This window comes from Larus michahellis, chromosome 3 (assembly GCF_964199755.1).
Source record: "Larus michahellis chromosome 3, bLarMic1.1, whole genome shotgun sequence".
NCBI lineage: Eukaryota > Metazoa > Chordata > Aves > Charadriiformes > Laridae > Larus > Larus michahellis.
In genome coordinates, this window is record NC_133898.1 from 74,663,630 (window position 1) to 74,688,043 (window position 24,414).

The 24,414-nt window shown below is 36.7% G+C and overlaps 1 protein-coding gene and 1 long non-coding RNA gene across 12 annotated transcripts in view; one reads left to right on the forward strand and one right to left on the reverse strand.

The window, feature by feature from the left end:
• TRDN (triadin) overlaps positions 1-24,414 on the forward strand; it is a 229,748-nt gene that overhangs the window by 83,058 nt on the left and 122,276 nt on the right. Inside the window, exon 13 of the mRNA XM_074580841.1 lies at positions 16,035-16,106. Coding sequence (XP_074436942.1) covers positions 16,035-16,106 — 72 coding nt within the window. The remainder of the gene's footprint in view (positions 1-16,034; positions 16,107-24,414) is intronic.
• On the reverse strand, positions 1,846-23,411 carry LOC141741025 (uncharacterized). 11 transcript variants are annotated; one of them, XR_012586236.1, is made up of 6 exons: positions 23,282-23,411; positions 18,664-18,830; positions 14,978-15,763; positions 12,098-12,174; positions 5,336-5,513; positions 1,846-4,639 (listed from the first exon to the last, which is right to left on the reverse strand). It is a non-coding gene; the product is annotated as an uncharacterized LOC141741025 (long non-coding RNA). The 11 variants fall into 11 exon arrangements; XR_012586235.1 differs by lacking the exon at positions 23,282-23,411 and adding an exon at positions 21,150-21,288; XR_012586238.1 differs by lacking the exons at positions 18,664-18,830; positions 23,282-23,411 and adding an exon at positions 10,662-10,716 and having other exon boundaries at positions 14,978-16,440.

Below are 24,414 nucleotides of genomic sequence, written 5' to 3' on the forward strand. Positions count from 1 at the left end.
TTCTTAGTACATAAAATATCTTAGCTGATCCATCACTTCTGTGCTTTGTCTTCTCTCTTCCCACATCTCTGTGCTCATCTGTTCTAACAACTCATCTAGCCAAAAAAAGAAGCTAGACCTACTGATAATGTCTGAGCATCATCTCATAATATTAAGTCAATCTACCCTGACCTTATTTAGTAGACATTCTTCCTTCTGAAAACCAGTGTAAAAGGACATACTACTAGGACGTAATCCTAGGAACGATAAGCAATTATATTTCTGAAAAGAGTCAAGGATAAAATACTTAAGGACACACTAAGTCTTACAAGCTTTTTTTAGTCAGTTATTTGCTCAAGAAGCTCTCCGCTGATCCTTCTCTGAATTGGTTGTGTCTTCTTATCTCTGCCTTGTGGCTTGGGTCCTCTCTTGACATGCCCAGGTCCAGTCAAAGCTGGGAAGTCCTAAGGATGTAGCTGAGAAACAGAGACTCCCAAAATGGGGAGAGGGAGGACACAGATTTTTGTGGAGGAAAAAAGAACAAGCTTGGGATTTTGGATGGAGAGGGTCTGTATTGCCTGTTCTCAAAGAGTGACATAGAGAGATAGGGGGTTCCATTAAAAGAGAGAAAAGTATTATATGACCTCTTATATAGGACATCTAAAGGCAGCCAGCTATAAACAGAGGGACTGATTTAGGTTCAGAGTGAGAGAAAGGTTAGCAAAACCTTCCAGATAGCATCAGTTACACTGATTTAAAAAATAACCCCCTATACCAGATGTGATTCACCCAGTTTCTGGCTTTACACAGCTGTACCATTAATAAATCACAACACCAAGACTCACATAGAGATCTTCAAGATCTCTCTTGTAGTTCTGACATTTGCAAGCAGCTTTGACACATCAGAGTCCTTTTTTCCAGATGGCTCCTTGGACTCTTTTACATTCTCCTAAGGCAGAGCAGACATGCTGTGGGAAGGGAGTTTTGGAGAAGACTGCTTTTAGGTTTTGACCTTTTGAGCTATGAGGAAACTGGGAAGACCACAAAGGGGAGCAGGGAGATAGATACGGAAGTCTGTAGTGACTTGAATTTCAGAAGATAAGAGACATAACTGTCTGCCTCCCAGTGTTCTCCTTGTCATTTGAGTGTGCTGTGACAGAGTTGTGCAAAGAAACCTCTGGTTACACAGCTGATAAATGTTCAATGGTCATTGGGCTGTCAGCTGGACTTGCAGGTGAACAACTAGGGTGACAGCCTGAGGCCCTAGAAAGTGGAAATAAGTCATAAAGCAGGGTCTTAACTTAGAGTCTCCAAAAGTCCACCTGGGGCTCCACCTGTAAAGTAACTGCTTTTTGACCTGCTAAGTCGTTTGTCGACATCTGAAGTTAAATGCTGTGAATGGTTGTTTTGATGGAGCCTGATACATTTTTGTAGGAGGCAAAAAAACCCCGTTGGCTTCAAAACAAGCTTTAGTCAAGCCACAAGCTGTGAAAGGCAATGCTGAAATATCCAGACCGTGTGTCTGAGAAGCAAGGCAAAGGCCAGGTATGCCCGGCTCTGTGCTCTTTACAGAAGTCATTGAGGAGAGTGCCACCAAACACTGCTCAGTTCGTGTTTGTTACGGCCTGTCTCAGGCAACGTGCTCATTTCACACTGGCCTTTGGGAACTGAAACATTACTGTAGTTCATTTTCTTGAATAGATAAATGTGGGGGAAACACCAGCACACTAAGTCCCTTTAATAACCCTGATATCCAATTAGCTTTAAGATCTGCTATATTTTATCCTTTTATCGGTTTATGTATTTTATCCTTTTATCGGTTTATATATTTTATGGTAAATTATGTTGTCTAAACAAAGAGATCTGAGTGCAATTCAGCTAAAGAATTTAATTACAGTTGCCCTGACACCACAATACTTTCAATCTAGGGATCATTTCTGTCAATCCCAATACTGCCATTTGTGAAAGAGAAAAAGCACATTTTTTTTCATAGAAAATTCCTTCACAGAGTTATACTGGCTTTTTGTAGGATCGTTTACCCCAAATATGAATTTCTGTCTTCGTGAGTTTATAAGAGCTGTATCCCACTCATTAGATTCTTTAGGCGCAATATATGGATTTCTGATGTCAGTAATAACAATACCATTCAGTATTTATCCTTTGATAGTATTTTTGGAATATTTGTATTATTGAAAAATTCATATTCATTACTGGCAACATTAAATTATTTTAGGTTTATATACATTTTATGTAAGAATTTATAGCAAAGTAGGACATTGACGGTGGCATTTTATAGTGATCAAATAATTAAAAGTAGAACTCAGATCCTTGTGTTTCATTAATTAGATACACTTTTCAAACTATGCCAATTAATACATTTTGACAGTCTCCTAAACAATCTATTGGAGGTCAGTTAATGCTGCTGTGTTGATTTTAACAAGTGAGGCTGAAATTTTGTTCATTTACTCAAAGTTTTGCCGCGTTACTGCAGTCTTAACTTTAAAAAATGAACAAAATGTGTGTAAAGTGTATACAGCAAATTCATAGGAAGCCATAGGAGGGAGAATTCTTGCTAAGCTGCTTCATGAAGCATTAGCTGTTTTTTTTGTTTCTCTGGCAAGCATTTGTCCCTGATACTGACTAGTTTCGTGCATATCCTCCTGTAAATTGCAATAATTATGTCAGTATCATTTAACTTCCAAGACTTTTATTTTACTTTTTATAAAAGAAAAGTATCTGAGGTTCTCAGCCATCTACAGTAGATATCAGTGGAGTTTTATCTGTAAACTCTGACAGGTTTTGCTAAACCAGAAGTCCATCTCATGCATATCATGACTGCAACAGTGACCTGCCCTGGGTTCTACTGAGACATTTATAGATAGCCCTCTTGAGCTCTACCGTATACAGGATAAATAGTTGTTTTCTGATTTTATCTGAAGTATGGAGCTTGAGAATATTTTTTACTTTCTGTCTAACATGCATGTGGTAAGTGACAATTTCTCAGAGGGACTGCTGAACCACTTTTCCTCCAAAGGACAGATTTTCTGATCTTATTTATCCCTGGACTCCAGTTTCTCAGCCAAGTATGGGCAGTACTGTCTCAGCATTAACAAATCACTCTGTCCAAATTGCTTTGTACTGCTTTTGGCAGCCTGTAAATGAAGAATTAATATGCATATTTTCCAGGGTTAATTTTCCAAGATTCACTTCTAAAAATTCTAAAACCTAAAGCAGAAAGCTTGTTTTTTAAGAGATGCTGAGATATATTGGTTCTGACTGGCACCTCTGTTCTTCTGCTGGCACTGGTATTTCTGAGGTCCAAGACAGCCTTTCTGATACAGAAGGCCCCTGACTTTCTTTTGTCTGATTTCATGAGTATAGTTCATTCCATGCATTTGGTAATTTATTTGATATCCCTGAATTTTGTTCTGTGTTTTTGTTCATATTTCAAGTGTTCTTGTTCATATTTTTATATTTTGTTGATAGGAGAAAAAGTTCTATTTTAGTAAAAGCCTTTAACTTGATTTTCATAACTATGTTTTTGGCCTTAGAGAGTTTGAACAGATTGGACAGATTTCAGGGAGACTAGTTGGTCACTCTTTTAGCATGTAGCACACGCTTCTCTAAGTTAACTGGATCTGCCCTATTTTATTCCCCCTGTTCCACACTGTTTTACCACTATTTCCCTGCTTTCCCTGCAATCTTTTTCAGCCTGCTATACAATTTACATTTTCTGAACCACTCTGGCAGATCAAGAAGTTCTTCCAATGAAATGCCTTTTTTATTTCGCAGCTATCTAAAGTGTATTCTTGCGTGCCTGTCTTTTTGCATGCCCGCCTCAGCATGTGGATATGCATGCTGTGTGCTGCTGAATGAAGAGTGATAAGCATCTCTTGGGTATTTGGTCATAACGTGGCACCCTTGTTTCCCACAAGTGTACTGTATATTTATGGTCAGATTTTTGTTTTTGTTTTAATCACTTGAAAGTTTATTTTATTGTGTTCTAGTTTTGGTTAAAGAACTTGCATTTCTCATTAGACTGGACTCAGTAGTGGATGATCTTTACAGTTGCCTAATTGACAACAAAGACAGTGGGAGCACAGATGTAATATTATTGTCAATTTAGCCTATCTAAAATCTTTGCACTGAAGCACCCAATTACGCTATGTACCTTATACCACTACGTGACTGTTTCTAATAATAACTGGACTGCAAAGGTATGTGGCCATACCATTTCCTTTCATCAGTTTACCCTCATATGTTTAATGTGTATTTCCATGCCAGGATCCAAAAGGCACAGTGACGTAGATGATTTTGCTAATCTTACACTGTTGGAAAAATATTTGTCTTGGAGAAATTCAGCAGGATTTCTGGCACGTTTACATGACAAGAGTGCATCCTAAAGGGTAAACTAATCATCCCACCTTCTCATTAAAAAATCATCGAAGTCTCACCGAAGTACATATGCTTATGAAAAAAAAAAAAAAACACCAACAATTATAAACAGAGAGAATTAAGAAATTCAGGCAAACTGTGGCAAGAGTCCATAGGGAACCTACAGCCTGCTTGGTCCCGAAAAGAAGTGACAGACTGCTTTTCCTTCATGCTTACAATGTTCGTCCAAGGCTTGTCTCTTCTCTTCCATTGTCAAGAAGTATTCCTTCAAAGAGCAGGGATTATTGTTATTACACAATGTGGTAAGGGAATTGTCAGTATGATACTCGCCATTTAATATCCAGAGAGATTTATGGAGATACTGGTATAAAAGTACATCAATATTACAGTATCATGGAGTACATTACTGGAAAAAACCTGAGATCATTAAGTGCCTAATTGTGAAAGTCAAACTGCCTGTACTTGCTGTGGGTGGGCTGCAGCCCTGGAGCTAAATACTTGCCCTCCGCTGTTCAGATAGCAAAACGCTTTAGGCTCTTGAACTATTTTTAAGTGTCACTCCTACTTGATTAAAGACTAGGATGTGTTGAGGATATATCAATGACAGGGTGTAACTTTGCACCTCATTACATTAAATTTACATGGGGACAACTTCGATACCAGTGTAGCTTCTCTGGGGATATATTTGACGCAGTGCAATAAAAAAATCAGTCATAATAAATAAGAAAGTATTGTGTTATTTGCTTCTTGTTTGGAAAAATTCAGCATGAAAAACTGTGGAACGAATTATATGCTTCCTCATTTGAGAGAGAACAATAGAGTATATTATTTTTTTCTATGGAGAGGTGCTTTCTGATGCTACCTACTCAATAGCTTTCTCCCCTACAGTAGAAAACAAGCAAACCAGATTTTTTTTTAATGAAACGGTGAAGAGAGTGTTTTGGAGATGTGAAACTTTTACTTTTTAAACAGGAAGGGTACTTAAGAAACAACATGTCTTCCCCCTCTGAGGGCAGTACTGTACCCCGACATTTGTAGAGACTCATCTGGATTCATTTTCAGAGTTGACAGTTAATTGTCCATCAGTTTATAAAAGAGTTGTTCGTATGATGAAACACTTGTCAACACATTTGTTCCTGCTGATGACATAAATGGAGATGATTGAACGACAGAAGCATTTATTCCTCTAGTGATCTCCTGGGGAAATTCCGAATACTTTTCAAACAGTCTCAAAGGAAAGAAGCAATTTTAAGAATATGTATGAGAAACTGAAAATTAAGTTTTAATTATTGAAAAATTTCTATCTAATTTATTAAGGTGCAATTCTTGCAATAGTTTTAGCTGTCATTTGGAGTCTAAATATTGCTTCTTTACATTTTTATTCATTTATGTAAAACTAGAAGATATCCACTGATGTCATTTTAACAAGGCTCTTGCCTATGACTCCCCTCTCACCCCAAAAGCTGTGTCTATTTGGTCAAACTCTGAAATGACATTGATCTCTTAATGGGGACGTTATCAGCACACAAACCTGACACCATCCCACAGAGGCAAAACAGCTACCCATTATTCCCTGTTTGTATCATCCCACCATGGATCAGAGCCAGATGCTGGCACACAAAGCTGCATCTGTCAACACTCTTCTGGCACTTTATTGTAACTTTGCCAAAAAAAATGCAAATGACTTTCACTCTCTCAGAAGTAGCTACCCAGGGAATGCGTGGTATTCTGCTTCTGTAGAGAGAAACAGATCTCTTTCTTTGATAGTTCACTGCAAGTCACCCTGAGGAATCAGACTTATGTGATACAAAAGAAAGCCAAAACCTTTGCTGGTGTAAATGAGACTAATTCCTCGATTTTAATGAAAATTAACCAATCTGTGAAGGCAGAGAGACTGGAATAGGAAAAGTATCCTCATACTTGTGTTATATTGTATTACTACTGTTTCATATTCTAACCATTTCACATAGTTCAGTAATCAAGTTTCAAAATCAAGGGTAATTCCAAAAGATTCATTAACAATGTCTGAAAAAAGCTAGTTGTATTGCAGAGGATCGTCAAGAGACTCAACCACTTTAGTTTCGAAAAGTAAAGTTTAATGTCCTTACACAATACCTGGGAAACCATATAGGCCATCATGGAGTTGCTTAAGCCAATCAAGCTAGCCAACTACATCTTAAATGGTGACCATTACAGGAAACTAGGAACCTCACATGGGTTGCAAGCGAACTTCTGTCTTTGCAAGACATGACAACCCACAACCTTCTCCTTCAGTTAGTTGTATAAGCCCAGGTTATATATCCCTAAAATATGTATATTTCTAAATTGTAAGTGAGCTAATGAATCCATTACCTTTAGAATATGCTCCTGAAACTCTCTTAGGGAAGCTAACCGCCATACAATGAGTCTCAACTTTAACAGAAAGGAAAATAGCTGAGATCTATGCAAATGTGCCTTTAAACACCTCCTGATGCTGAATACACTGAAACATCGTGAAAAAGGAAAAATGTATACTGAAGGTCTTTCAGTTTTCTTCTGAATTTTCCATTAACAAGGCAAAACCTATAGCTCCATTGTGGGACTGAGAGAAGTTACTCTTCTCATCCAAATATAGATTCTCTCTTGTCTCTGCTGGAAAATGGTGAAGCTCAGTTTTAATAACAGAAATGGTACCTGGTCACCCTACCACACAGATAGGAAGAGCGTAGGCAGGATCTACAAATGCTTTGACAAGATACATTCCATCATGAAACATTTCCAGCTTAGCTGTAATTCCTCACGTCTTCTGCTGTGAGAACATGCCATGCAGAGGACAGAAGAGCTTTCAGCCGTGGCCTGAGCAGCATGTGCCCTCCCTGCCTTGCTGATGGCCACTTCCTTCTGCATCTAGTCCCCAGCCACTGCGACAGTTAGCTGTGGCAGGTCCATTCCTTTCACCATTCTCTGTTCAGGCACTTCTTCCTTTTGCTGTCCACTTTCTGCATGTATCTGCTTTGTCAAAAAAGACACGCAACTTACTGACATATACCTAGAATGAGTCAAGACTAATTTACTTTTTCTTCGTCAGGAAATGCTGTTCTTCCCTCTGGTGCTTCACTTTCCTTCCTCTTGCTTCACTTTGTCCTTCAATACACTAGTACTATCTGACAGAGTAAACAGAACATAGAGTTCAAAAGGCATTCGATGCCCACACACATTAAACCTAAGCAATGCTTTTATCTTTTTTTTTTTTTTAGTTAAGCTTGACAACAAAATCCTTTCACTCTATGTGATATTCATTCATATAATCGCTGGGGGTTTGGGGAGCACTGTGTTACTTGGCAGCAGTTATATAGTGTGAAAAATCATGCAGAGCGGTTGATTTTAGTCCTGGAGTACTTTGGTAGCATGTAGTGTCATCTTTATGTAGAACTGCAAAATGAGATGCTTGCAATTCATTGTACCTCGCTTAGATACCCAAGAGTTAATTGCCAAACTTTAACCTTTAGCTGGCTTTATAGCCAATGGTATGAAATAGAGGCCTCCAGAGGACAATTTCATCCTAAAAAAGATGCCTAAGATAGAAAAGATGAATCACGCTTTGAAGGTACCAATTTGTCTCCATTGACTATAAATGGATCCCGCGGGTGACTTATCTAGATTTGACTGTCTAAAAGTTAACTTTTAAATGTCTGGTTGAGAAAGAGACACATACATTCAAGAAGTATGCTAAAAATGTGCAAGCAAGGGTTTTACACAAATGCAGACTTGAAATGACAAGTTTTCTACAAGATTTCAAATGGTATTATCTATCAGGAGCAGTTAGTGGCTCAACCAAGAAACCAGCAGTGCCACTCTGAAAAGTATGACTGGTGGTAATAGCATTGCTATGTCATTTTGGGAATGAGAGAAGGGGAAAAGGAAGAAACGTGGAGGAAAATATTTTCTTGAATACATATGGAGGGCATTTCCTGTCCAAATGAGACAAATAAAAAAGCCTAAGTAATTTTAGCATCAGAACAAAGCCCCAGTCTTTACAGCTTTCACTTTCATAGAAGTTAACCTTTGGAATTTTTATTTGCTGTATGCTTACAACATTCTGTTTACTTATATGTTTATTTTAGAATATTTCTGTTATATTTGTTTATAAGTGGGATAGAAAGGCATGGTAAGTTAGGTCAGTTTCCCTAAAATCATAGAGGAGGCTTTGAGCACATGGGTTGGAACTCATGACAGTGAATCACAGAACCCTTTGTCCTAAAAATAACCTTTTTATGAGAAAGAGGATCTTTCCTGGGAAAAGGAAAGGGAAGGAAGAAACAGAAGTTACCAAAATGTGGTTGTCTTAAAGTAATCAATATCTCCATTCTTACAGTTTTTTTGTTCCAGTATTTCTCATAATTCTTCCTACCCTGTACGCAAAACCAGCAGCTTTAGTTTAAATTGTTTCAGCCTGAAAGAGTTCAGGCCATGTATTCTGTCTTGCTGTAGAAACCACAGCTGCTGAGGAGTATTGCATCAAACCTATCACCTTATGTTTTACAGGGTGTGAATTTTAGCCTCAAATTTCATTACATTTTTACTATCATCATGTCATAATCTTGTCATTCCCAAAAATATTACAACCATGGCACTTTTAGAAGAAACAGAAAGCTCACTGAATTTCTGAATTACACAGAGCCTAACCTTCAAGGGTATTAGATACTTAATGCCTACCTAATACTTAAGTCTCATTGATTTCAGTGGGAGCAAGGAACAGGAGTTAGTAGCCACACCTCTGCACTTTTGGGCTCTACTCCTGATATTTGATCAAATAAAGTCTCATTTCTTTTCGCTGTGACTTCAAACTGCATTATTGAAATTTTTACTTCAGAAAAAAGGTTATAGATTCACTCCCTTAGGTGTTTGTCAAGTATAGACACGACAGGTAATGTAATCAATTAACTTCTTGTTTCTCTCATTCTGGCAAAAATATTCAGAGAGGTGAAAAACTTATTGGGTTGTTGTCACAGCTATTTGGATTCAGTTGGACTTCCCGTGACTTCTATGTTAAACATACTCATCATCTATAGATATCTCTAATTGTGAGAGACTATATTTTGTCTAATTTGATTTTTTCAATGCTAGGCTGTTTTTGTTTAGCAAGACCTGGCATATGCACTCTTTCTTGAAGACAACATAAAGTTTTAGCATTCTTGAAGTAATGTCTACGTAGCTTTTCTGACTTTAACATTGAAGGTTTCTGAGATGCAGTTGGACTAATGACAGTTGAAATGATGCTATGTACAGATAAACCCAATACAAATAACTCATAGATTACTGAACAGTGATCCCATGGCATAGTCGATGTCTGTTGCCTTTCATCAGAACAGTTTATCAGTCCCTTCCATTCTGTATAATTGTTAGCAGCAAGTATTTAATTGCATTGTTTTCTTTTCTCTATTTTAATTATTTTCCTGTGGATACTTCATATTGTGAAAAGTATGCATCCATACCAACTCCTGATATTCATGTTAATTATGCTAGGGATAACTGTATATTATGCCAATTTATTAAAGGTTATCTGGGGAGAGAGTGGAAGGCTGAATATGTCTTTTCATTTTATAATCTGCTTTTACAGTCTTTTTGCACTGCAGTATGTAGCAATAACTCTAATAACCCATCATTTCCACACAATAACCCATCATTTTCACTGTCCTAGGACTTAGTTCTTTGAGATCCGTTTTTCAATATTTCTAAACATAACATGTAGGATTATTTTTACCTGCTAAATGCACATGATAAATAATGGGAGGAAGTGGAGAAAATTCAATTTTCAATTTTTTCAATTCAATTTTCTTTTAATGTGAGGAAAGGCTGTGTGACTTCTTACTTAATGTGCAATGACAAAACTGTGAAAACTTAACTTTTAACTCTTTAATGACTTTGGTCTTCTGAACACAAAAATTACAACAGTTTTCACAGATATTAATTGAGATAAAGAGGGATTTTGGAGCCTTAATGTGGTAAAAATCTCTGAAAAAGAATCTAAACAGGTATATTTTTGTAAATGGATTTACCTGTGCAGCTCTGTCATGCAGCTAAGATTCATTGCATGAATTTCTAATTTGGACCAGTAGCATTGGCTGTAGGTTAAAACAGAAGAAACCCCACTCATAGCGCTACCCATGCCTCTCTTGCTTGCCTAATTTGTACACTCGTTATGCATATCTACATTGTGTAAGATACAAACCCACAGGAAAAAAAAAAAATCAAACAAATTCCCAGCTGTGACTTTAATTGGTTTTGGTGGCTGAGTGAAAACCTACCGACAAACTGATGTTCACACAACCTCCAGGAATCTGCGCCGATGGAATCTCACACCTGTTCAGTTACCAAATCAAATAGTGCTAGAAAAAGCATTTTCTGTTCAGAAACATCACTAAGTAAATATCTGTATGTATTTGTGTATATATGTGCATGCCTATATACATCCATGCTTGTGCATGCACATGGTACATATTATATAGGTATAAATGTATATAAATTTATATAAGAATGCATCATCAAAAAAGATGAGCTCAAATCTCTACATATTAAAAATATATGTTAGACATAGTTAGACACTTACACATAAGTTAGACACTACACAGAGCTCCAATATTATCTGTGATATTTTTAATACATTTTAGACCCAAGTAGAACATACAGACAGATTGGACATTGACCATGTTATCTCTCATTTTCTTCTTTTCTTATGCATCATAATAGTAACCAGGTGACAGCCGGTGTAACAGAATATGAAAATGTAAAGGATTATATTGCTACTGGTAATTGTTGCATATTCTGTAGCAGTGTTTTTCCTTAAGTAATATCACGCAAAATGGGAGTTTCACTGTACGTAATAAAGAGACAGATCCTAAGTGTAATTGAAAAACTGAAATATATGTTGGCCTCTAGGACAGACCTCCTTAAAAGCCTCCTTTTATTACCCCTTAATTCCATCTGCCACTGTCAAAAGCGGAATTCGTCTAAACTTTTTTTTTTCCATTTGACATAATTTTGTTATTGCGTTTAAGACTTGTGAGCTACATCTAGATTAGTAAATCAAACTCAACTCAACTGTTCTCTAAATGTGATTCCCTCTGTCATAGAGTCATCTGCATCCATTACAGTACCTTAAGGTCAAACCAGGCCGGCTGCATCCTGGCTGCCTGTTGGGAGTGGTCCCCAGCCCTTGCTAACTCCTGAACAGACCAAAGAATTGTTCGAAACATTACTACTTGGTACAGGTCAAAATTGTCAGAGGCTATTCCATAAAATGAGGCAGGATATGTATGTGTGAATTCCAGAGCCCAGTAATATTCCCAAGCACCATTTAATTTACTAGTGTACATAAAAGCATCATGTTATGATGTATTTCTCAGAAAGATTGCCTATTTGGGGCAACTGTATTTCAATTCATGCCTTCTCCTCAATCAGCGTTTGCATTGTTCAAAACAGTTACACAACCTCATCTCTTGATCCTAATCTATTCTTTCTTCATAAGAAACAGTTTGCTCATAGTTTTTCATGCACACATATGAAGCGGAGGAACCCTTCCTCAGAATAGCGACAGTCTAATGTCTGAAGAATAACCAGTGATAACTGGGGAGAGGCTCCTCTTTAACTTCAAGCAACCTACACATCACAAGTGGAAAACTGGATAGAATGGTGAGACTCCATTAAGATTTCAGTTCTCTAACAGTATATTTGGTAGTCTTACCTCACTCTGCCAATCCATGTCTTGTTCCAAGCTTCATGAAACATTTGATTTGAATTTACTTTTCATAACAAATGACTCTGCAAAGAGCACATTGAAATAATATTTCAATTATTTCTATATCATTAGGGAAAGATGTCACATTTTGACAGAATGAGATTTATCTGAAGACATTTTGCTGCGCTATTTGAGAGACACTGTAACAAAGTGTTGGTGCTGCTGGATTGCAGGATTCCCACTGTCAGACAACCGATATATGGATGTGAGAAAGCGTACAGTCATAGGAATGGTGTTGCCACATATTGCTCTCTGTCATGGCATTATACCTCCCCATATCCAACTGGAATACTCAGCACACTACAATCCCTTTAGTTTATTACTATTATTGTTATTATTATTATTATTGTTATTATTATTATTGTTGTTGTTTTGTTGTTGTTGCTATTATTATTATTGAAAAATTTTAGAAGCATTTTCTTTTATCCCATGATCTATTGATTTAGAAAGATAAATTTGGAGACTTTAGCTATGTCAATTAAGGTCACTGCAGACAAATTGAACTGGGCAGATGAGGGAAGAAAGAAAACCATCATGATTTGTTGTTATCACAAGAAATCAATTTATCCTCAATGCTTGGACATGACATTTTTGACACATGTAGAAAGACACTTCCTAGATTGAGAAAACTAAGGTAATTAAAATTTGTCTTGTATTCCTTATCATGTAATATAAAATCTAAAATATTCATAAACCAAGTCAGAATGAATTTCTTCATGACATCTCGAGTGATTTAATAAACACGATTGACAGAAGTTTCACAGAGCTTGAGGACTGTATCTTATTTTCAATAAAGTATTCATGTTACCATCTAGTGTCTTAAACCTTCTACTCATCTTTGCAGCAGATTTCTTTCCTTTCAGGGAGTGGAGGAAGCTACTCATGTCTTAACGTGACGCTTTTTCTCCTGGCAAGCACATTCCCATGAGCTTAAAGTCAAAACATTTCACTATTTCATTTTCCATCATCTGTAATTTGTTGTCAGATAGTTGTTTACAATATCATATATGAAGAAGGTATCTGTAGCACAACCGCATGGAGAGATTATGCGTAGAAATGTATGCACATTTTTGTGTTTGCAATTATATCCTTTTGGAGCAATCAAATCCTAATAAAAAAAAAATCAAGTCAAATGAACCTTTTAGGCTTATCTTAAGGTAGAAAAGTGAAGTCTATATTTGAAATGAGAAGCAAATAGCTATGCAGACACTAAATTTCTGTGCTCTTCTCTGGCTGCATTTTTAAAGCAGCAAGATAACTGTATGTGGAATAATAATAGTGGTAATCTGGATAATGACTTCTCATGATTCATGTACTAATCTGATTGTGCACTGGGATCATTAAAAACATCCTGCCTTCCTCTCATTTACATCATGGATATGTGTCCAACTGGCCACTGCTGGAGTCAAGATAGCAGACACCGTTAATTCTAACGGTCTGATCTGCTGAGGCCAATTCCTCTTTTCTGTTTATGATTTCTCTGTACTGCAGAAAGCCACTTGTTCTTTATAATTTACAGAGGAGACAAAAAGGAAGAGAGAAGGAATTTGACTTAGGATATCCCCTTTAACATATTTCATCAAAAGAATGGATAAAATATTTAGCTAGCTACTGTCCTTTGCATTCCCATCAAAGTGAATAGAGAGACATTTAATAACACATGGAAACATTAAAGAAGCTTTTTATCAGAGTGGATGGGAACCTGCTCAGAACAAACACTCTGGCCTAAGGGAAAGTTTTTGATCTGTGAAGCTTAAGCTTTTGGTGCTTAAAACACTCTCATATTGGATCATGTGGTCAATTTGCATGAAATAAATGATTTGCTTAAAACTTGTAAAACTATAAAATAGAATTTGACAAGTCATTAGCAATAAGTGGTATTGCACTGGCATTATACTAACACCGGTGCAATCATTAGAAAACTGCTGCTACAGCAAAGAACAGGATTAGATAATGGGGCCAGCCCATACGTTGACCTAGAGGTGTTAGATCATTGCCCCACACAGTAGATACCACACTGCAGTCCAAATTATTGACTATCCTTCTTAATTACCGATTTACTCAACATTCTGAGCCACTGCCCTTCATCATCTTTCACACAAAACAGTTAGTCCAGGTTACAAAATCTATCATTTCTTCCATCCAGAGATAGGTTTAGGCAAAAAAGGACAAAAAAAAAAAAAAAAAAAATGGACTAAACTTTAGCAGAAAAGGTAATATTATTCACCTGCTCTTCATTAATTTTTATACTGTTTTTGTTTTCATTCTAAACTAGTAATTCAATTAATTAAGTTTATGTTGTCGGAGGTTATGGATATAACTTTTCTGTTCTAGTTGGCAACAAGTGGTATTCAGCATCTCATTAGCTCAGTTTGCAGCTTCAGCATGATTTTTTTAAAGACATAAAGTGTTTGGAAAATGATGGCTAGACATCTGGATTCCTAAAGTTTGCCTACTGTTCATTTTAAGGCTAGAGTGATTCTGTGATGAGATTGGTAAATATCCACTTGTGTTTATTGCCAAGACAGGAGATACATGTAAAACCTAAGATTTTTACCATTTGTTGCACAGCACCTTCAATGCATTGATTTTGTCAATGTGTTGACATCTTGTCGGTGATTCAGGCATGTGAGTCAAGTTTGAGTGGCTCCATGTGTGATATTTTATACAAATTACCAGATGAACTAAACTACATGCTTACAAATTGTTTCCCTGCAATCATACATATGCTGACGAGATGCAACAACATTAAGACCATGGTGCTCAAATCCCACTGCTGTCTTCAAGGTGATGTTTTGCTCATGCATTCCCCATGAGTATACATACCTTTGTAAAAGGAGATGGGTAAGTATGATACCGCAGTTTCCAAGGCTCACTAAGACCTTAATTTCTCTTCTGAGTCTATCACCAAGCATGAGGCATGGCTTTGAGCTTCTGATGTGGAGCTGGAGCTGAGATTTAACAGCTTGATGGCATGTGGGCTCTGGTGCAGTAGATGTATGCTGATAAATATGACTGAATCGATATTATATTTAACTACTTAATTCTATTTCACAGGTAACAACAAATTGTGCTTTCCAAATGACAATGACATGATAGCGAGAGATAATGAGCATAAATGTCAGAGAAAGGAATTGAAAGGAAATAAGGAGACTGAAAACAGGCATTATAAACCAGAAAATAAGCATAAGTAATATAAGAGTGCAATAGATCTGTTTGTGAACCTTTAGGGAAATGAAGTCAAAAATATTTTGGATAAGGCGTGGTATCTGCACACAGGCTGATGCAGTACAGAAAGTCCCAGTTCAATACTATGAGAGAGCACAGTTCAACTCTCCGCGAGAGTGGAGGTGTTTCAGTCAGCAGCTGGAATCAGAATTTCATCAGTGTATTCAGTGCATGACCTGGTTGGTACTGGCTAATTAAGAATAATCCTTGAGGATGAGAAACATCATAATTTTTACTGGTGTTTCAAGAAGTTCATAATAAGTGGACTTGAGGGAACAACTGAAGATCATTTTTTTGACAGAAGAAAATAAGCTTTTACTGTAGAAGAGGCATCATGAATATGTAACCTTATTATCACAGCATTATTCTTCTGAGTTTTTTAGTCTAATGAAGAAAAATAGAACTGTAAGCATTTCAGCATATGCTTGAGTCACTTGGACTTCATTGATTTAAAATGTGTTTCTTAAAAATAAATTACTTTATTTGTTGAGAAATACATTTCCTTCCTATGGTGTCTGGCAGATAATAGCTTTTATGCACAGTGTAATATTTTAACCATGAACAATTCTGAAGGGAGCTCAGCCTCCCAGTGAATCTGTGCAGCATGTTAGCAAATACATTTTCTATGCTTCTTAACCTGTACACTTATGTGCAGGACATAAGGAAATGGTACCACCTCGTCTTCTTCTTGAACACAGTCCAAGAAAGAAACCGGCAGCTATTGAAGGCAAGTCTGAGTTTTTTCCTCTATTATTCGCTTCTCCTCGTTCTAATGAATTATGTTTATAAATATAACCTGTGTTACAAACCTGATCAAAGGATGAGACCTGGGACATGAATGGCACAATCGTATATGCATGACAAGACCTAAATATTCCTTATAGCACTTCCACAGATGGCTCGGGGGATTTCCTGAGTGAAATAGATTATGGGATCGAGGCCCAAACTGTGAAATTATTTGGATGGTGTGCAGCCATAAGTTGACATTTAACTGTAAACATCATCATTATCCTCTTAATATACTTTGGATTACTCTTTCAGCTATTGTTATTCAGTAATCTTTCTGTGTATTATCTGTAGTAATGAACATAATATTTCTGGCTCTGCATTTATCAACCCTATTCCTATTGTTAAAACCACTGAAAGAAAAATGCAAAGTCAGATCTTACCTTCAGAAGATTAAAACATAACCCGTGCAATTGAATTATGTTGTTTACAGTCTAATCATATCAGTAAAATGGTTGAAATATTCATTTTAATTTTAAAACGGACTATGTTTGATGACTTAAAACTGCTACTGCAATATGCGTTCTTGGTGTCTGCACCATATGATGACAAAACACGTGAGTCTTTTAATGTAATTATGTATCAGTTTTCGTATAATACTTGGGCGTCATTCAGTCATGTCATGGCACTTGCTAATCTCTCTCATAGAGGTCTTAGTTCTGTGTTATCCAGAAAGCAATTGCAATCTAAGAGAAAAACAGATGGGATGGCAGCAGAATAAGTAACAAGAGCTACAAGATTTGCCTGCATTTGGAAACAGAAAATGAGAGTTAATGATTTTGGCAGAACCTATGACTAAAACAGTTAAATTAATTAGATATTTCTGTAATGTGATTATTGGGACTCAGAACATTTGGATAAAAATAGTTATGTCACTTACTATCTCTTTACCCAAAATCTCTTTTACCTCACATGAAAATTTCTTTATAAACACACTGTTTAAAGGAGTATAAAATTGTGGTTATTGTGACACAATAGAGTATATAAATAGATTTGCAGTCCTGCTTATTTTAGGGAAATGTTTGAACTCTGCTTATCAGCAAGAAGAAGTCCCTGCAATGTTAAACACTGTTATCCACCAATTAACCATCATGGAAAAAAGACATAATAGAAAATACTGCTGCATTTGCTGAGTGATAGACTTAATCTTTAAATATAACTGTTATACAACATGAACTAGCATCAAATTAGCATTAAGTTCTTGATTTTCAAAATCATGAGGAGCATGCAATTACTGCAATTGCACATGGAAATGACTATTTATGACCAGTTACACATTTGTGTTTCATTAGCTCATTTATGCATGCAATTGAGGTAATTGTGAATGTAAATTAGACACCCATTTGGCAAACAAATTGGGGGGGAGATTATCTGCTCAGAATTGTACAACTAAATTCCCTTGAAGTCTCAAGGCCAGTCACTAGGATACAATACTGTTCATGCAAGAGTTTTGGAGGAAACGAAGAAGGAAGAATTATTTGCAAAATGCCCCTATGAAAAGCTGCTGAATTTCACTCTTGTGTCCCTTCCCTGTACAAGAAAATATGCCACATTGCCTTTAGGAACCCTAAACCCTGAAGCTTTATTTCAGCCCTGGAGAAAATAATTAACTCACTCATGGGAATATTTGGCACAATGTCAGAAAGGAAAAGGAGGAGAAATTTAGAACTCTGAAATAGTTGAAGAGATATCTGTCTGTGACTTCTAAATACGTGCTTTTATAACTGGTACGTCTCTAATCACTGATCAGGGGAAGGGACAGATTGAAACAGGAGATTCTTCTTATCATAAATATAGCTAAAGACAGCACAATAAGTTCTCACAATAGGGAACAAGTACAAGCATTTCTTAATTGAGAAATGTATTTTATATAACATGGAAGGACTGGCCCAGCCCTTGACAGAAGCAATCAGCTCTGAAAAAAGGTAAAACCGTAGGAAGTAACAGAACGGTTGTCACACAGAAAATTTATGAAACTGATCTATTTAGACCCTAGGCTTTCCAACTCAGTGATATTCAGACACTAGATACAAAACCATGCAGCAGCTGGTAAAAGCTGAAAAGATTTTACCCTTTTTCTAGATTGAGTTGTTTTCACTATGTAATCTTGGACCATTCTTGGTTTCTGATAAGGTGAAAATAGCGGCAGTATATGTGCCAGATGTCTCTAACGTTTTTAGATTATTTGATACTTTCACATGGAAAGCTTTTCCTGGATAGTATCCAATGCCCAGTAGAAACTATGCTCTGCTGAATTTGTGAGGTCTTAGAAAAAGAATATTGTTATTAAGTATTAAATCTCAGCCTTTCTCTCCTTGTTATTGCCATTTTCTCTTCCTTCACCTCCACAGTGAATCTTTTGGGTAAGGGGTGATTATGTAAGAAAATCCCAATTTGTAGACTATATTCTAGTAGTATGCAAGAAATGGCATTGAAGTGCATGCATGTGAATTGTACTTTTCAGATATCTCCTGGTCAGAAAGAAAAATGCTTTGTACTCATCTGGTCAGAAGGGAAAAGAACAGTTGATTGCTCTCCTATTTCATGGTGGTTTGGCTCTTTTCAAAAAGTACTGCTGTCTTGAGATCTTATGGTCAAAGATCAATGAAGAGTTTGAAGTTTCAGGTCACCAATAGAAGAGAACAACAAAACAAAACAAAAGACCCTGTAACAATAAAAAAGAGAAAGAGGGAAAGGGAATTTGTGAAGAGAAAGACATTGATACCTAACTTCTACTTGTGTTCCAAGCTTGGAAACCTTGTTTGGCAAAACACAAAGTAAAATAACTTATTTTAAATTCTTTATCTTATCTCTTTCTGGAGCTTTCACGAGGACTTGGAAGCAGCACTTTCAGCTTGGCTGACACTCTGATGCTGCCGTCTAGGGAGGACGTTGATGCTGGCTGTGATTTGAACAGATCTGTTCTCCATGGCTATCTGAACTTTGACTTTAAAATGCTTCCTCCTTGACTGTACTCCTCTCCACCTCTTTTAACTCTAGCTCTTTGTATTTTGTTATCCACTGACACCCTAAAATGGCTCTGCAGTGTACATTGATTCTCTGTGAATCTCTCTCTCGGGTCTTGACTTTTTTGCTCAGCTCACATAGCTTTTAGCTTCTTCCATTTCCCCATTCACCTGAGAAGGACTTTACTTTCTGATAGTCCTCCCATGTTATGCTCTCTGATATGGCAAGTTAATCTCTCAGGAAGATGCTGCAGTTAGACAAGACATGTTGAAACTAAGCTCAGAGGCTTACTTAGTTATTAGTAAGGCTTCATATTAGTTGGTCCAGCATAGGATGTCTTTGCTTTCTGATAAGATCACAGCACCTTCGTGAGAAGTGTGTATCAAAATCCTTCTCTCAGCGGAAGACATCTTAATGTGTATTACTTATGATCTCAAACAGATAGTATGCTTTGTACCACTTTGAAGACCACTGTATCACAAAAAAACTTCGAACAGCATTGCATCTGATTTTCAGAATTCAGGTTATATTGTCCTAGAAATCTGTGCTTGTATCTTTGGGTAGGAGAGCATCTATCACGGAACAGTGGTCAGCCTAACTGTTCTGATCTGTTAAAGGATCATGATGAGCTCTCAAATATCCCCCTCCTTCGACAGGAGTATCCTGGCTGTTCTTTGCCATCTTCCTAGAATTTGTGATATTATATGAGGTAAAAAAGAAAAATCTAAAATCTTTGTGATGTCTTCGGAGGATCTCTGAGGAAAAAAAGATTATTTTTTCTCGATCACTGTTTGAATTCTCTAGTTACAGATTTTGCAGAATGCAGTAAAGTGAGTTGCTGTGAAATATGTTTAACTTCCTCCAAATTTCCTGCGGAGGCTAAATTGGCATTGAAAAAGACATCTGCATCTATCTTTGTTGCTGTATAGAATGTACCTATCTGACTATCTTAAGAAGAATTTCTAGTCTATACCTCAGTTCATGAATATAACATTAGGGGATATAACCAAGAGTATCTAAATTACTAAAGCCAATATAAATTTTGACAAAGCTCCCTTGATGTACAGAAGTGTATAAATCTTGTACAAATCAATCTGCCTCTGTACAGTCAGTCAGTGGCCGCCTTCTCTTCTGTACACAGATTGTTCTATAAAAAACAGAAGGTTTTTTGTACTATAAAATCAATTACCCTTAAAAAATCCTTCTAGTGAAAGACAGTGATTCAAGATAAAATAGAAATCTTTCCAAAATGCAGAATTTTGAAGTTTTCTCCACATTTAGAACATTTTAAGTAATACTGACATGATTTGTGGATGCAAATCCATTTTCTGATAAATTTTAATCCAAGGGAGACTATAAAGAAACAAGAAAAATGTTTCTGTCAGAAATATCATCATAGAATGGACTAGGTTGTGGTCTAGTTTATTAGAAGAAGCAGTTTAGGCAGCTTTAACGGGATACTGTATACACAGCATAAAAAGAAAGGTATTTTTGAGAAATATGGGTCTTACATCTCCATAAGTCTATAGTGAAGACACTAAAACCTTTGAAATAATATGCACAAAAAGTGAGTTATTTAGTGATTTAGATTAGGCATTTAAGCAGTGAACTCTAATGATTTAGCTATGACAAAAAATCCTAAATCTTCACTGTTTCAGAAAGCCCTTGACATTTTACTAAATGACACGAGGGTCTTCAGTGCTACTTTTATTCTAGCATAAGACAGAAAAAAATTAAACAGACATTGGCAAAAAAGCTTACTAGAATGTAGAAAAAATATGTACAAAGATATGTATTTTGATTAAGCATATTACTGTGTTTTCTCATTATTATTAACAATAATCCAATTTACAGTATTAGGTTATGCATTTAAAAATAAATTATCACCAAAATCTAACCAATAAAACAAAACCAAATCACTCTGAACATTATTTTAACTTTTTAAAATGTTTTTTAACTGTTATAGAAAAGCAATAATCTTTTATTTATGTTGCACCTGCAAATGGAAAATACTTACTTGGATTAAGATTTTCTGGGCTTTCAAAGGCAGCAATTCCATGTTTCTTTTGAAAGAAAAGGGAAACCCTTGCAGAAAAGGTTCTGCATAGCCTGGTCATCCCGTTTTCCGAAACCTGAGACATTCTTGCTCAAAAGCGTGCCCTATAAAAAGCATCATCAAAACCCTTCCCACCACTGGTAACACAATTGGTGCTGCTGTCGATTCATGTTGCCTAGTAGGAATGTCAGCCACAAGGAAGGAGAAGGCTAACCCTGCTGCCTTAGCTGTCTTAGTTTGGCTCTAGCTAGGGAAGGCCATACCATAAGAAGTCAGTGCTCCCCTTGGAACTTAATTCTTCGTCATAATCACATTTTCATCATATTTGCCATTGACTATTGTCCAATGGATTTTCTATTGCTGGTCTTGTCATGGAAGTTGGCATGCCCTCTCTTTTTCCCCTTGGCATGCATACCCTGGTTTCATTACACTGGTATTCGTACTCCTTCACTCCACACTGTGTTGTTTACTGAGGGTAACATATGGCCCCATGCTATTAATGAATAGTTTTGGTGCTTAATTCAACAGAGCCATGAAAAAGGAGCCTATAATCACTGCAGGAGGAAACGAGGAACACTTATGGGGGTCACATCAAAGCGCTAGGAATTTCGAGCATGATATTGCTATTACATACTTTCTGCAGACCTCAAAAATATATCCATAAGCAATCTTCAAAGCTGCCAAATGGTGTTTCATATTGGGATTTGAAAACAGCGAAGCAGTTTCAAAAAGCAAAATCGGGCTGGAGAGACTGCCTAGGACTTCAGGGTGTACTGTATCTCCAATCACCTTTGTGCCCCATTAGTCTTTCGCTTGCTCAATATGAGAACAAATTGTATTGCATTACTCTGCTGAAATGAAATGGTGCAGTTTAAACACAGCTTTGCAAAAAAAATGCACTTAATTTTGGCCTAAGCACTCACCTGTAAGTTAAAGAGTGTACGTGGGTGTGTTTGCGTGTGTGCGAGCGTATATGTGTTTGTGTGCAAAAAGAAGCAATTCTAAGAACTTTAGATTGTCGTGGTTTGGACAAACTGTAACAGATTAATACAATTTAGGTTTCTTTGGTCTTTCTTGACTTTTCAGTAGTTTGGCTGAGACAAGATAGAATTATTTCTCATAGAGAAAATAACTAGACCAACAAGGACACTTTTATCCCAGAAAGGGATTTTTTTCAAAGAGAGAGCTGAGATAAATTTTTACTTGAAATTTAGATTTAATCTTAAAAGTATGATTCCTCATGGCATCCTAAACTAAGCAGAAGTATTTTCTTGATTTTTTTTTTAATTTCTCCAGAAAATTTGTAACACTAAAGGGTCCTTATTGTGTGAATGTGTATGAAAGTGTTTAGAATCAAAAGTGCGACTGACCAGTTATTGTCAGTCTCCACCCTAAGCAAGATCAAAGGGGAAATAAATGTCATCAAAAGCTGAAAGGTAATGAGTTATTTTAATATTTAAAAGGATCTCCAGCTCCCGCTGAAATCCACAGCAAAACTCATTGAGTTCAGCAGGGAAAGGATTTCAGTCACCAATTAAAAGAAAGGAAATACAACCATAATGTCTTCAAAATTAATAAGGAAATTCAATTTTTAAAATACAATTTGTATTTTCTTTTGAAATGGTATTTTAAAATCATGCTGGTGGCAGCCTAAGGTGTACAGAGATGCCTGCAGAAAAATGGAATGAAGTTTTACCTGGAATGAAGTTATTGCGTTCAGTCTGAATTATAGTTTCTCAGGAAAAGCTAAATTAATGTTTGTTTTGTTCTGTTTTGTATGTAAGTGAGTATACACATATCTCTGCTGCTCCTCATTTCTGCCAGGACCAGAATCAGTAGGCAAGAAAAGCTGTTGTAGTATTTCACAAAGCCAGGCAATATCCAAATCTCTCACAAGGGCTTTTCTCCTGAGATTTCCTGACAACAGGGTTTTAGATAAATGCAGATAAGCCTTGTATAAGTATCTGAACTTTAGAAGGCTTATCTGAACCAAAACATCTCCAAACTTCTGGCATTCAGTCCCACTAGTTAGTGTTATACGCATGCTTCTCCACAAGAAGGTACCGGTGGCTGTATTTTGCTGCCCTCCTTACCTCAGTTTCTCAGAGGGGATGGGATGAGCTGACAGTTCCTTCCAGAGTCAGTTTTTCCATAAGCACATGGAGCATCTGGAGCACTACGGAGAAGAAACTCTTAGAGCACCTTCCTTTTCCAGTTCCCGGGCAGCATTCCCAAGACACTATGCCCAGTAACTCACATGCATCCCTAAATTTAGATTCCACTCAACGCTGGCACAGTAGCACACTGGTCTTACCAAGCCTGTTTTCAAGTGCTGCATTGTTAGCATGTTTCTGTTATCTCCCCTCCCTCTGTTGTCCAAGACTTAGTTGACGTCCCATGAGAATGATACAATGACATTGCCAAAGCTGGTAAAGGCAATTTAGATTGAAACACCTCTTTCTTGGTCTTTGTCGAATCTTATGTGGATTTCCACTGGTGTCCTCTGTCCCTCACACCTTATTCAGCAGTAAATAATTCCATCTCAGCTGTTTCTTTGCTTTAGGGCTGTTCTCTTTGATCCAGTCACTTCCCAAGAAAACTATTCTATGCTGCTCCTTTTTTTTTTTTCCCCCAGGAAAAAAAAATTACCTGAATTTCTCATTCAATAGCACATCACTGTTCAAATCCACACTTCTCATGCTCACTGGATTCCTCCTTAAACTACATAAAACTCCACTTTTGTGTAGATTCTACAGAAGAAACTTGACTAAATGCAAAGTCCATTGCTGTCTTGCTGACTGATTCTGTCACTTTTACTCTTCCATCTGCTTATAATCCTATTTCATTCTTATAAATGCATTGCAGGCTTTTGAAGGTGAGGTCTTTTTGTACACATATCACTTACACCCTGTACGTAAAATGGGGTTCAGGACTAGTGCTCCTGGTAAAACTATAGCATTAATTACATTATCAAGAAATAGTAACAATAGCAATAGTTTTTTTAATAGTCAATTGCACTTGAATTCCATATTGTAGTCAACCCTGAATCATCAAAAACACCTTGTGTTTCCTTTTGTAACCCACTGTTCACCCATATTATGATCCCTCTTTATGCAGCTGACCCATGGACATTTGTAGTCCTGTTCCTGTTTCTAGCTAAAAAAATATAACTACTTTCAATCAACAGATGGGGTACATATTTTACAGTGCAAAAGACCTGTGTAAG